The following is a 12,139-nucleotide window of genomic DNA, read 5'->3' on the forward strand; positions in this document are numbered from 1 at the left end:
TATATTATTATAAAGTTCAGTGCTTACTCAGTGAAGCTGCTGATCAATAAAAGGCCATCGTGGAATGACTGTATTTTTTTATGCTGAAATTTGTTCCTTTAAAAGGGAACATGTTCTTTCTCACTTACTCTACCTGGAGGCAACACATTGTTACTTGACCCATTTTCCAGATGTACACTCCCCTTACTTTCTGTACACATACTGTACATGATTTACAACTATTGGAGCAGGGAGCATGTGTTGCGATCACACTAGTTTACTCAAAGTTGATGAGGCGTGAGAAACCCATGCGTCAATATATTGAGCTTCTTTTGTTTAATATGGTTTGTTTGCCTCCCACAACTACACCAGCCTTGACAGAATGGGCTGAAGTTTCAATCAAAATCAAAACATCATTGATTTTCTTTGCTGGGTGTAATTACTGTGATACTCATACTCATTTTAGATATAGATCACATGCTCCATAGAACATATGGACTTATCTATTTACAGTATGTTAAACACACCACTATCATCAGAATGGATTTTTCCTTTTTTCCTTATTTCCTCCCTTAACACTAACTAGCATTGATGTTATAAGATACTGACATTATAACATTTTGTTTTTCCCTGGTCTTTATATACTTTGTATCGTTCTTATTTTCCTCTCCAAGGTGGATGCCAGTAGTGTGCTTAAGAAGAGGATGAACTCCACCCCGATGTTTGAGCGCCCTGCCAAGACATTTCCCAACCCACCGGTCAATGCCCAAGCATTCCTCCAGCAAGGTTCGGCTGTACCGGCCAACAATGTTCTGACTGGCACCAGCATCATCGACAAATACTCACGCATCCTTTTCCCCCTTTCGTTTGGCGCCTTCAACCTGGTCTACTGGATTGTCTATCTTACCAAGGACACAATGGAGATGTCCAGGTGAACAGATGGCATGTTGTTACAAATGATTCCAGCATTTGTTTTTATGTGTTTGTAGAGAGACAACAGACAGATTTTAGGATGACTACTGCCTTGCTGAATATAACTGAATGGGTTTTTTTCCCCCCACTCGGCCATGAAAGCCTGATGGGATATTGTCGGCAACCTGCTGGGTGGGTGGGTGGGCGGGCAGGCGGCGTCGACACCCAAATTTGTGAATGCAATAACTTGAGAACAACGCAACATAGTAGTATCAAATTAGCACCATTGGTACATCTACTAAAATCTCACACAAGTTTGAATCTCACAGATCTCAGCCTCAAGGTCAAGGTCAGAGGTCAAGCATTAACTTGACTACTACGAAACAAATGTACGGCTTCTGTACTTATATAAGATATAATGATATATGGAATGTTCATCAAATTATTGACATATGAACAAGAAAATTATTTGCACTTTACATTACTGCTTGGTAACAGTGTGGTAATAATAGAGTAATAAGGTGGAAATGACAAGGTAATAATATGGAAATAGGAGTTTACTATGACTTAAATACAAATTAATATCAAAGTAATAACTAAGTAATATCATGCATAATCAGCAGCTTTAGCTGAGTAATAGAGTAATAGTAATAGCTGAGTAATAATAATATTGGGTGAGAAGGTGGAGTCTGAAGGAGCAGTGAGGACGTTAGATGGGAAACTGCAGGTTTAGTTATTTTGCTACTTTCATATTAATACCACACTACCACAGTATTACCAAACTGTAATAGAAAGTCTTTTCTCTGTCAAGTTTGCATGCTGAGGTTCTCACACGCAGTTGGTGTTAGTCTTTTCATCAGTTACAATTACCTACTTTGATTCCAGATCTTCATAATAAACTTGAAGAGTCAATATGTGGTAAATTTTAAAAGACGCAAAACATGCTTTTTGCTCAAAAAAGGCTCATAAGGTTCCACAATATGACTGTGTAATCTGGTTTATGTCCCCACAACAATAATACAATACACATACATGCATACACATTTCTCACAAACAAGAAAAATGTGAGAGTTTTGGATGAAAAGAAAGGCAGTATGCTGATTATGTGGGCAGGTGGTTCTGGAAGTTTACATTTTGCTAAGTCTCCAAGTGTGTGAGAAATAGCTTATATTGTCTTCCTTATTGGTGGATTTTGTTGCGCTTAGGGACCTTTGGCTATTGAGCAAAATATAACTGAAAATATACCCATCTGTGTTCTAAAGTTTGTCTGCTGTGTGTGTGTGTACTTGTGTGTTTGTATATCAATGGGTCTCTGTGTGTAAGAGATAAAGGAAGTTAGAGACAGAGAGAGAAAACAGAATATGGGAATGTGAAGTATTCATTATATATATTGTTTTACATTTTTTTCTTTCTTCATTGTGCATTTGCTATTCTGGAAGGGCATATATTATTCATCAAATACACAAAGATCTTTCAACTTACAGAGAATTTTTCCAATATGACTTTTTCCAAACGTGTTAGAGACTGGTCACGGGGTTGATACTGAACGGACTGCATTATTTACAGGTTTTATGAGTATGTACTTTCAATACATAATGAATTCTTGCCCAAATAGGATGAACATGCAATTATCTTCTGTTTCTCTTAGCAACATTACTAAAAATATATCTCCTAGCCATCATTTGCCATGCATAGATTGCACTTGTAAACAGGCATAATAGCTGTGTGCAAAGCTTTAATGAGCCATGCCTGTCCAAGCCAGAGAAAATAAAGAAAACATAATCAATGTATAATTGCTTGACCTCTTTATAAAGTCATAATTCTCTTATATTTGGGCTAATGTGGTACAAAACTGTGCAATATCTGTAATGGCCAGCAGAGGCTGGCTCTCCTATCTTAAAACAAGTCAAAGTGTAGAGAAGACTAGGATAAAAGTAGCCTAATTCACGCATAATTTATTGTCTCAGTCAACATTTCACTAATGACTTAATGGTCTCATTTGGGAATTTCAAGTCATATTGAATGCAAAATTAACTTTATGTTGAATCTGCAGTCACATTAAGTGAAATATATGGTAAAAAGGGACCGCTTGCTCTCTTTATAATTGGCAACTTCATTAATCTACCAGAAAACAAACCTTCTACTCACTTGATCTGTGACCTCAGTAAACACTTTCCTGATAGGTTTATTATCTCAAATGCTAATTTAATGTCTTATTAAAACTTTAATTTATAGTCTAATGAAAATTTAAAGTTTGTTATTGAATCATGCTAACTTTTTTAATCAATCCACTTTTTAACCTCCTAAGACCCGAACTCTTCCACTGCATGGATTTTTAATTTCTCTTTGATATTTGGACATATTGGGGCCCGATGAATGTAAAAACAAAGATTTACCAGATTTTTGTTTTTTGCCTTATTTTTGTTTTTAAGAAAAATGAGAGCCACATATGAGCATATTCGTTTAAAATTTTCATAGAACAGTAGCAGTATAATGTCCTCGTAAGTAGATATCAGGACCTTGTAGAGCAAAATTCAGTATTTTGGTCTAAATAACCCAAAATGTGATTTCCACATATGTGGACACCAGGTCCTGATCAGACACACACTCTGTATGATGATCTTTTCTTTGCTGTTTGCTAACTAAGCTCCCACTAATATTTAGTTTTTTAAAATTTTCGTTCAAATTTTCATACAAAATGTGATCTCAAAGAAATCCTTTAGCTTTTTGTCAAACATCAGGATTTCTACATATTGAATTCAGCGAAGGCGACAGCTTTCAAACAATACACCTTAAGCTTACACTAAATCAGTTTAGTAAACAGCATCAAATCATATATAGGATGTGACTTGAAACAGCAACTTGAGAGGCTAATACTCACAACAGACTATATTATGAATACTTATAGTACAACACAGTAAACTAAATCTGAATCTATTTTTCTGTTTTTTCAGGTGCTGTCTTTTAAATTGTATACTGCACATAACTTACAGTTATTGCTGATATACACAGCAGTCGTGCTGCGTCTTGGCTTTGTTATTGCTAAAGCACAAATAGCGCTATGGTTCTTTTGATGACATCATGAGATGCATTGTGCTCTCTTATATTACATCTATAGCTCCCGTATGACACTTTGATAGGATGTTGAGATTTATACTAGTTAGAGATAAAAAGGCTCACTTTATTGTGTATGTGTGCAACTTAGTGTGCTTGATTTGTCCCGGCCATATGCTCTAAACAAATGTGTCTGCCTGGTTGTGCATTTATGTTCACACTATCGATATGCACACTATCAATGTGCATCAACACTTCTGACTCTGGGGCTTTTCAACTGTGTGGGTTCAGCTCCTTTTATTCTCCTTTCTTGCTCTTTCTCTAAAAAGAGAAAAGCCCCTGGCATGAGCTGAGACAAGTCAGATGACATGACAGTGTTGGAAGGGATCAGGATAGCTGTGTGTGACTAACCCGCTTAGTGACACTCTCCTAACTGTTTCTGTTAATTGATAGGAACTGCAAGCTTGAAAGGAGATCCTGACAAACGTCCTGTAGAAAAATTGCAGAGTGACAGCATTTCAGCTCTGGGAATCAGGAGCAATTAAAAATAAGAAAATGGCATATAATAAAGTATGCATGTGTTTCTTTTGGAATTCATGTGCATATGTCACAGAGGAATTTCTTCACATACAGTGCATTTAAGTGTGACTGAGAAAGTGCAGTGAGTGGGGAGGATTGATGAAAGGCAAGAAGGAGGTGATACAATACACAGAGCCCCAGGGCTAATAACTGAAACCCCCAGTGGTCTTAGAAGCAGCTAGTGCAAAGAACAAGTATAACCACAGGTTGTCATTCTGATCGATAACGGCTACATGACTGTAAGAGTTGAATCGTCTAACATCGACAAAAACTGCCACTGAACACGCTTGCTGCAGGTGGTGTTGTAGAGATGGTTCTTATATTCATCCTGAGAAAGATCAGAAGGTCTTCTCCAATACAGAACATCTCATGTCTGAAATCCTACTTGCGAACTTGGCAAGTCAGCAGAAGACAACAACCGCAAACAGACCCTTTTTGGGGAAAATAATCTTATTGACAGTGATATGCTGCGAAGAGATGCACCTGTTAAAATGTTATCCATTTTTTCAGCAGTAGATATTACATCTTTGGAACAAAATTACTTCTTTTCAAATCACAGTGGGTCTCAGAGGCAGCAATAAGTTACTATCGGGCTTGGCAAGGGAATAGAGTTCCTGGCAGGATGATCAGAAGTTTTTGTGTGCTCGTCATGTCAGGAGCTGGGCAGTTATCTGCTGAGATGACTCTAAAAAGTAACAGTACTGCACCTCAATCCATTCCATGAAAATAGACAAGTGCAGAGAAAAACTCACAACGCTTTTGTTGACATAATGATGATTTCTAAAACACTAAAAACAGTCATAAAACATTTCTTGGCATGCATTTTGTTATTATGAAATATACATAATTGCTTGATAATTCACTTTTGGCATCTTGCCAACAGACTCACCCAAATGATAACCTTTACAAGTAAAATCACACTGAAATTTGCTGCCAATCTTTATGCCACATGGAGGTAAACATGAATAAAGAGGTTATAAAGCTGCCAATAGTTGACTTTTCTCCATAAATAAACAGTTTGGTATTGTAAAGTTCACCCTTTCCTCAATTAAACATGCTGATTATCAGCATGAATGAAGAGAACCATATCAACGTGGGTGAGAACCTGAATGGTGAATTGCATTTTTACCTAATTTGCTTGTTGCCTGGGATAATTGAGATATATTTGGCTGATATTTTGAGTTGTGGCTAAAGTGGTGCAAACACTGCCTAAAATTATAAGTTAAATTACAGTTAAAATAGCGGGAGCGCTATAGATTATGACTGAAACACGGTCCACTGCACAATACTTTCACAGTTAACACTTTACATTTCTTTGCTCTTGTGTGCAGCACCACCTACACTAGTAACCTCTTGATTCTCAGTAAGACCCACATGAATCCAAATATTTTATCCATTAAATGAAAGTGAGCAGCTCTTTTCATTTCAGAGAAATAAATATACAACTCCAGCGGCCCTAACTGAAAGCAGATAGCTGTGCAAGCAACAGACCCTTTTTCTCTCTTTGTGTCTTTGCTTTTTTATTGAAGGGCCTCCTGCAAAGATGAGGTGAACCAAAAGAAAAGATTTTGGTCTGCTGTGAGTGTATATGCAGGTGGATTTGTGTGCAAGTGTGTGTCTACTTCAGTGAGGATACAGGCATACAAGTGTATAAATGTGCCGTGGCAGCAGTGCCTACCGACTGCAGGCTATTTTAATGAATAGCACCATTCAGGGCGAGACATGAAGGAAACAAATTTGCTGAAAACACTTCCTTCCGTGAAGGGCCCCAGCTGGTTGGTTGACTGGTTGCTGGCTGCCTAGCAGGCTAAATGGTGTATGTGTGTCAGAGTGGGTACAGCAGGCGATAAGCCTTGCTCCTCTTTATTGGCCATCAGAGTTCCAGGCTTGAAAAAACAACTTCCCTATTGTTGCTCATAAATCAAAACCACTAAATGCTCTTTCAAACTCAATTCCTATTTTCGACTGCAGGGCCATAGCCATAGCTTTGGTGTAATGATCATTCAATTACAGGCCACTCATACAGGGAGTAGAGAAGACCGATATAAACAGTGATCCCCTATCTATCATTTTTCTCTCCTGGGTCTTGTGAGAACTGTTTACATCTGCCTTTGTCTGTCAGGCGTTTATCACACATCTACCTTTGTTTGCATGGAAGCCTGTGTGCACACTCATGCAGAAAAAAAACACAAGCATTTACAAATCTTAATAGGATAATTTGTTATCAAACAAGAAATCTGTTCTCTTTTTTCTTTTTTTCGCATCGTCTATCACCCCTTGCTCCCATTTGCTTTTTCTATTTCTTACTCTATCTAGTGTCACTCTTTTAAACGCTTCCTTTCTCAGTCACCATCTCTCCACTATATTACCACATCTTCCACTCTGCCATGGTGCACAGTCTGCAGTCTGAATCTTCCTTGATAAAACGGGACAGCCTGACAGGCTAAGCAGAGTGCTGTCCCTCTACCTCATTTTCTCAGCATTAATCACCCAGGCTTTCAACTGCAAAGAAGAGACTTGTCTCTGTGGGACTCTCCCAGTGCTTTGCTGATCAGTCCTCTTTAGCAACTGTACAGATGCAAATTTGTCATTTGGTTAGTTGAACAAATGCAGTTAATAAGGAAAGGCAGCCTTGTTTTAAGATAAATGGTGCTGTTACCAAAAGGTCACAAGTTCACTTCCTTTAAGAGCCTGTCTGCAGTTCTTTGACCTGTCAGTGCACCCTAGAACAAGACTGATGATTCATTTCAAGTCAGACTCTTTGAATCTTTTTCTTAAAGACATACGAATTGTTTTGACAGTAAAATATTGTGAGAATGGAATGACAAATGTCGTAGCAAATGTCACATATATAATTTCTGTCACCTGGACACATGTATATTGCAAATTGTTTTGTTTAATCTATGCAGTGTTCCCAGGGGTCGCCAAATGGGCTTTGCCAAGTGGAGGTAGTGTAGGTAAGGGGGCAAAAGGGGGAAAAAGACTCATTTACAACTAAGTCTTACAATAATTTTGTAGGGTATATTCATATAAATGTTGCTCCTTCTTTAGGTTTTCCTTTGCTCTTTGTCGTACATGCTACATAGTATATGCAGGAGTTACGTGAAATATTGTATTATGGCTGCTTTCCAAAACCTAGCCTTTGTAAACATGGAAATTGAGAAGAGTTGCTAAAGAAATTCAAATTCAGCTCGACCTCATCTCGAAACAAGTCCTGTTACTTAGCAACGACAATGAATCAAATTTGGGGCAGTTATTTTAGTAATTATTTTGAAACATTATCAAAATTACCCTTCATTTCAATGGTCAGGGGACCATAAAAACTGCATGTACAAAATATCCAAATCCAATCGAATATACTTAAATATTTGTTGACTTTGCCCATAAATAAGACTTTTTTTTTCACTTTTTCCAGCATATTTGCTGTTATAAAATCTCCCATGAATTTCATTTTTAGAAATTGTTTGAGTTTCATGTCTATCTTTCTTATGATGCCACTGCTGCTAGCTCAACCCAACAGTTGTGTAGCAAAGAGTCTGCCTACTGTACAATGTGCCCAATAAGTCTATTGCACCCTGCCCAGTTTGGCCGGCACCTGGTATCCTCCTTGACTTTAAATAAGATGAATTTCAATCATCATTTAATTTGTTGTCAAAGAGATTTCATTATATGAATTGCCAACTTTAGCCATAAATCATATAGAGATCCACTGAAAGCTAATATGAATTAGTCCTAAGCCTTAAATTTCCAGCTTACCAAATGTCACATGCTGAGCAGCACTTACATTTGAAAGTAATCTCTCAGTGTCCTCTCTTTGTTGCATTTTTCTCCACCTAAAGTGGGACGTTTTAAAACATCTTTGTTCTTCCTGGAAAATACGTGAACTGTGCACATCTAGCTAGCACACAGATTCTGTGCCAAACTGCACAGAGAACCTGTTTGTCACTGGTGATGTTTGTTGAACTGCTAGAAAGGTTTCATTTGAGATTACCCATAAAAAAGTTATTTTGTAGTGCTAGCTAGATGCTGAAGTACTGCTGGTGCAACATTATTGATATCTGCATACTTGTTATTAATCTCTGGCTGTCTTCACCAGCATGTCTTTTATACTGTCTTCCTTCTCTTACCCCAACCGGTCGTGGAAGATGGCCACCCCTCCCTGAGCCTGGTTCTGCTGGAGGTTTCTTCCTGTTAAAAGGGAGTTTTTCCTTCTCACTGTCGCCAAAGTGCTTGCCCATAGCGGGTCATTTCATTGTTGGGTTCCTCTCTGTTTGTATTATTGTAGGGTCTACCTTATAATATAAAACGCATTGAGGCGACTGTTGAATTCGATTGAATGCATAACAGGAATGAATCAATGGTGGAGAAGGGGCTGCAGTAGGTAGGGTAGGGTCAAGTGGTGAATTAACTGTAGCATCAGCTGGAAAGATGGAGTTAGTAAGTTAGGCAGTTTCATACAAAATACTAACTATCAGATTTATTTAGTCATTGAATCGAAGATTCTGTAATGCTATTCTAGATCATTCCAGCCCTCTTAAACCCCAGAGTGTACCAATAATACAAGGCAGTGACAATAAATTATAACAAATCAGTATACAATGGTACATTTGTTGTCATACTCCACTGTGTTTTACTTTTGACTGGAATGACACTATGATTAAACACTTATGTCTACTGGATTTACAAATGCTAAATGCCTATTTTTAATCTGTCTCAGCATATCACAGTTAAAACTTGATGATATAAAGGATGAAGTTAAAAGACACAAAAAATACATTTGCATACTGAAACTATTAAAGATTTTGTTTTCATTTTTGTATTGCAGTGAATTCTAACTAAAAACACACAGAAAACCTCCAACTTTTGCCAGCAGGCATGTAAAGTTCTCTGGCTAAAAATGGCTCTCAGTGCTGTCAAAAGTGTCACTGGCTTCAACACATAAGGCAGAGATGGTAAAGATGTAAACTACCTAGCTAAGTTTTCCAGATGGGTTTCACAAAGTCTTTCAGGAGAACAGTGGCAGTGAGACACTGAATAATTTCAGATTAATTTTACCTTTAAATTCAGTCTGGAATGGTGTTCAGGCAGATATGGACAGATGCAGATTTGAATAGGTATGCATGTGTAGGTTTCTGTAAGCATATATTAGTTTAGTTGAATGTGTTAAAATCCATTCTTCATGATCATGATGCTTTCTATTTTATTTTAAATAATTTTTACTAATTCAACATTTTCTTCTCTGATTTTTGTCTTACAGGGATACCATCTAGGCCTAGTGTTTGTTCTTCTGGATGGCACACACACACTTACATGCATACATTTACATTTATATGTATCAGCCACAACCTTAAAACCAGCGACCGTTGAAGTGAACAACATTGATCAGTTCATTTAAATGCAGCACTCTTCTGGGAAACCTTGGGCTCTGACATTCATATGGATTTTACTTTGACTTGAACTGCTTACCTAACCTTTGTTCCCGACTAAGCACACCCCACCATTGCAACAACATTCCCCAACAACTGCAACCTTCCCAAGCTGTATAATTTACCCCCGTGATATAAAAACTCCTCAGGAATGGGTGAAGAACACAACAAAGACAAAAGTTCCCAGATACTTATCTGATGATGAATCAGTGGAATTCTCCAGAATGAGCCACAAATTCACAGGAGATACACTCTAAAGAAGCCAGGCACCAGAGGACACCCAGCCTCAGACACCCCATGTCCATATCTGGACAGGTTAGATTTGCTTTTGCAGATCAAGTGGAACCCAGTGCTAGGCAATTAGATTCATTGTTATGGCTAATCTGATATAAATTTAAGAGGCACAAACAAAAAGTTCCACTTCTCCATAAAAAAGCAAAACCTAGTTAAGTAAGTTATTAAGTTCTTTTGATGTTTTGCACTACTTACAATGCTCCTACTCCATTTATCATATCAAGTAGCCAACTCATGTAGGTAAGTAATAATGGTGGTAAGTGACAAAAAACTGCTATGTACACATTGCAACACAAGCCGGATTATTTGTGCCAAATGCTTCCCCTTAAACACTTCAGAATGTAAGCGAAAAGTCTGAACCTGGAGTTACACAGTACATGAAACAAAAGATAACCATGACTCTGGTCATGCTCCTGACCTGATGTACCACCTATTTGGACATTATATTCCCTTCTACTACTGACTGCTGCTTAGTCACTTGGCTCTATCTGACCCATCTCTAATCATTGTTATTTACATTTTGAACAGATCTAGTTCCTTAATCCAGAAAGAATACCACAGGAGATTGAGATATTAATTGTAGGATATGTTTACCTGGCTGCAGAACTAGGGCAGCCACACATCTATAAGTTATAAAAGTTATAAGTTATTTTTGAACTGCCAAAAATATTATGCTTATCCATTTATTCAGATAAAATATTTTCTAATTTAATATCAGCTCACTGACTTTTATATGGCTGCAAATACAAGCAAACATAGTATAGAAAGACTCCAGATAAAGGCTTCAAGGCTACCTGTAGACTTTCTTCTTTATCTTGCAAATCACAATCGCTAACATTAACCCATTGAACCCTTCCTAATAGCAAAGCAGATATAATCTAAAAATATAATATAGAGTAAGTTTGCCACTAAACTTCGTCTATAAGTTACACGACAAAAGCAAAAATATATTTAAAAAAACAAACAAACAAACAAAAAAAGCAGGTTGCCGGATTCTAGTGCTGGAGAAGATCGAACATTTATGGGGAGATTCACCACATAGAGCAATCTGATCACTTAATAAACTGGATTTTCACACAAAGAAAAAAAATACTTGCCAAGCTCTCTTTTTGCCACCTCAGTGCATTGTATTTCATTTTATCTTGTTGCATGGAAAGCAAGTGCTTTGAGAGCAGATGTACCTGATCCTTTTGCCAACTTGACCAGGCAACTCAAAGCCATATGAGCTCCAGAGCCCCATGCTCTGGTATAATTTAAAGCAGAAACTACATCTCTCTACCACTCTTTTTCATTCATTTCAAATCTCTGAGATATAAAAAAAAATTACCCATTAGTAATAGCTGGGGTAGGACCTACTTTGGGAGAGCAAGAGCTAAAGCATCCACAAAGATCCACTTTGTTGTATGTATTGATTTTCTGTGTGCATGCAATTCACATGCAGTTCCAGACATCAGAATGATATTGCATCTGTGGTTAAAATGACACATTTCCTGCTTCAATATTTAGAACACATGTAAGGGAATAAGTGTACTTGTCCTGATACTGCATCCATTGTGACTGAGTGACTGAATTGCAGGAACTCTCTCACTGCCAGCTCTACTTTCCACTATTCATTTTTTCCCTTCCAACACTCTATTTTTTGGTTCATTGGCTTAATTTCCCTCTGCTGGAGTATAGAGGATGTGAAGAAAAATCTTCAAAGGGTTTAGATGGTGTGTTCCACAGATTCATTGGCTGCACTGAATATTTAGTGTCACATGCAGATGCAGATGGAAAAAACGTGTGCATACAGTTACTAGAGGGTTAAAAACATCCACGCATACCACTTATTTACACTTTATGTTTGTTACGATTTGGGGGTCAAATTATATATCCTAGAAGTATATATATATATA

The 12,139-nt window shown here is 37.5% G+C and overlaps 1 protein-coding gene across 1 annotated transcript in view; it reads left to right on the forward strand.

The window, feature by feature from the left end:
* Positions 1-12,118, forward strand: part of gabra6b (gamma-aminobutyric acid type A receptor subunit alpha6b) — a 28,739-nt gene extending 16,621 nt beyond the window's left edge. The window contains exons 9-10 of the mRNA XM_005727754.1: positions 654-910; positions 9,782-12,118. Of these exons, the coding sequence (XP_005727811.1) occupies positions 654-910; positions 9,782-9,794 (270 nt within the window). The 3' untranslated portion in view covers positions 9,795-12,118. The remainder of the gene's footprint in view (positions 1-653; positions 911-9,781) is intronic.
* Positions 12,119-12,139: the final 21 nt, after the last annotated feature.

The sequence above is a fragment of the Pundamilia nyererei genome, unplaced genomic scaffold (assembly GCF_000239375.1).
Source record: "Pundamilia nyererei isolate P.nyererei 1_Seehausen unplaced genomic scaffold, PunNye1.0 scaffold00026, whole genome shotgun sequence".
NCBI classification, from domain to species: Eukaryota; Metazoa; Chordata; class Actinopteri; order Cichliformes; family Cichlidae; genus Pundamilia; species Pundamilia nyererei.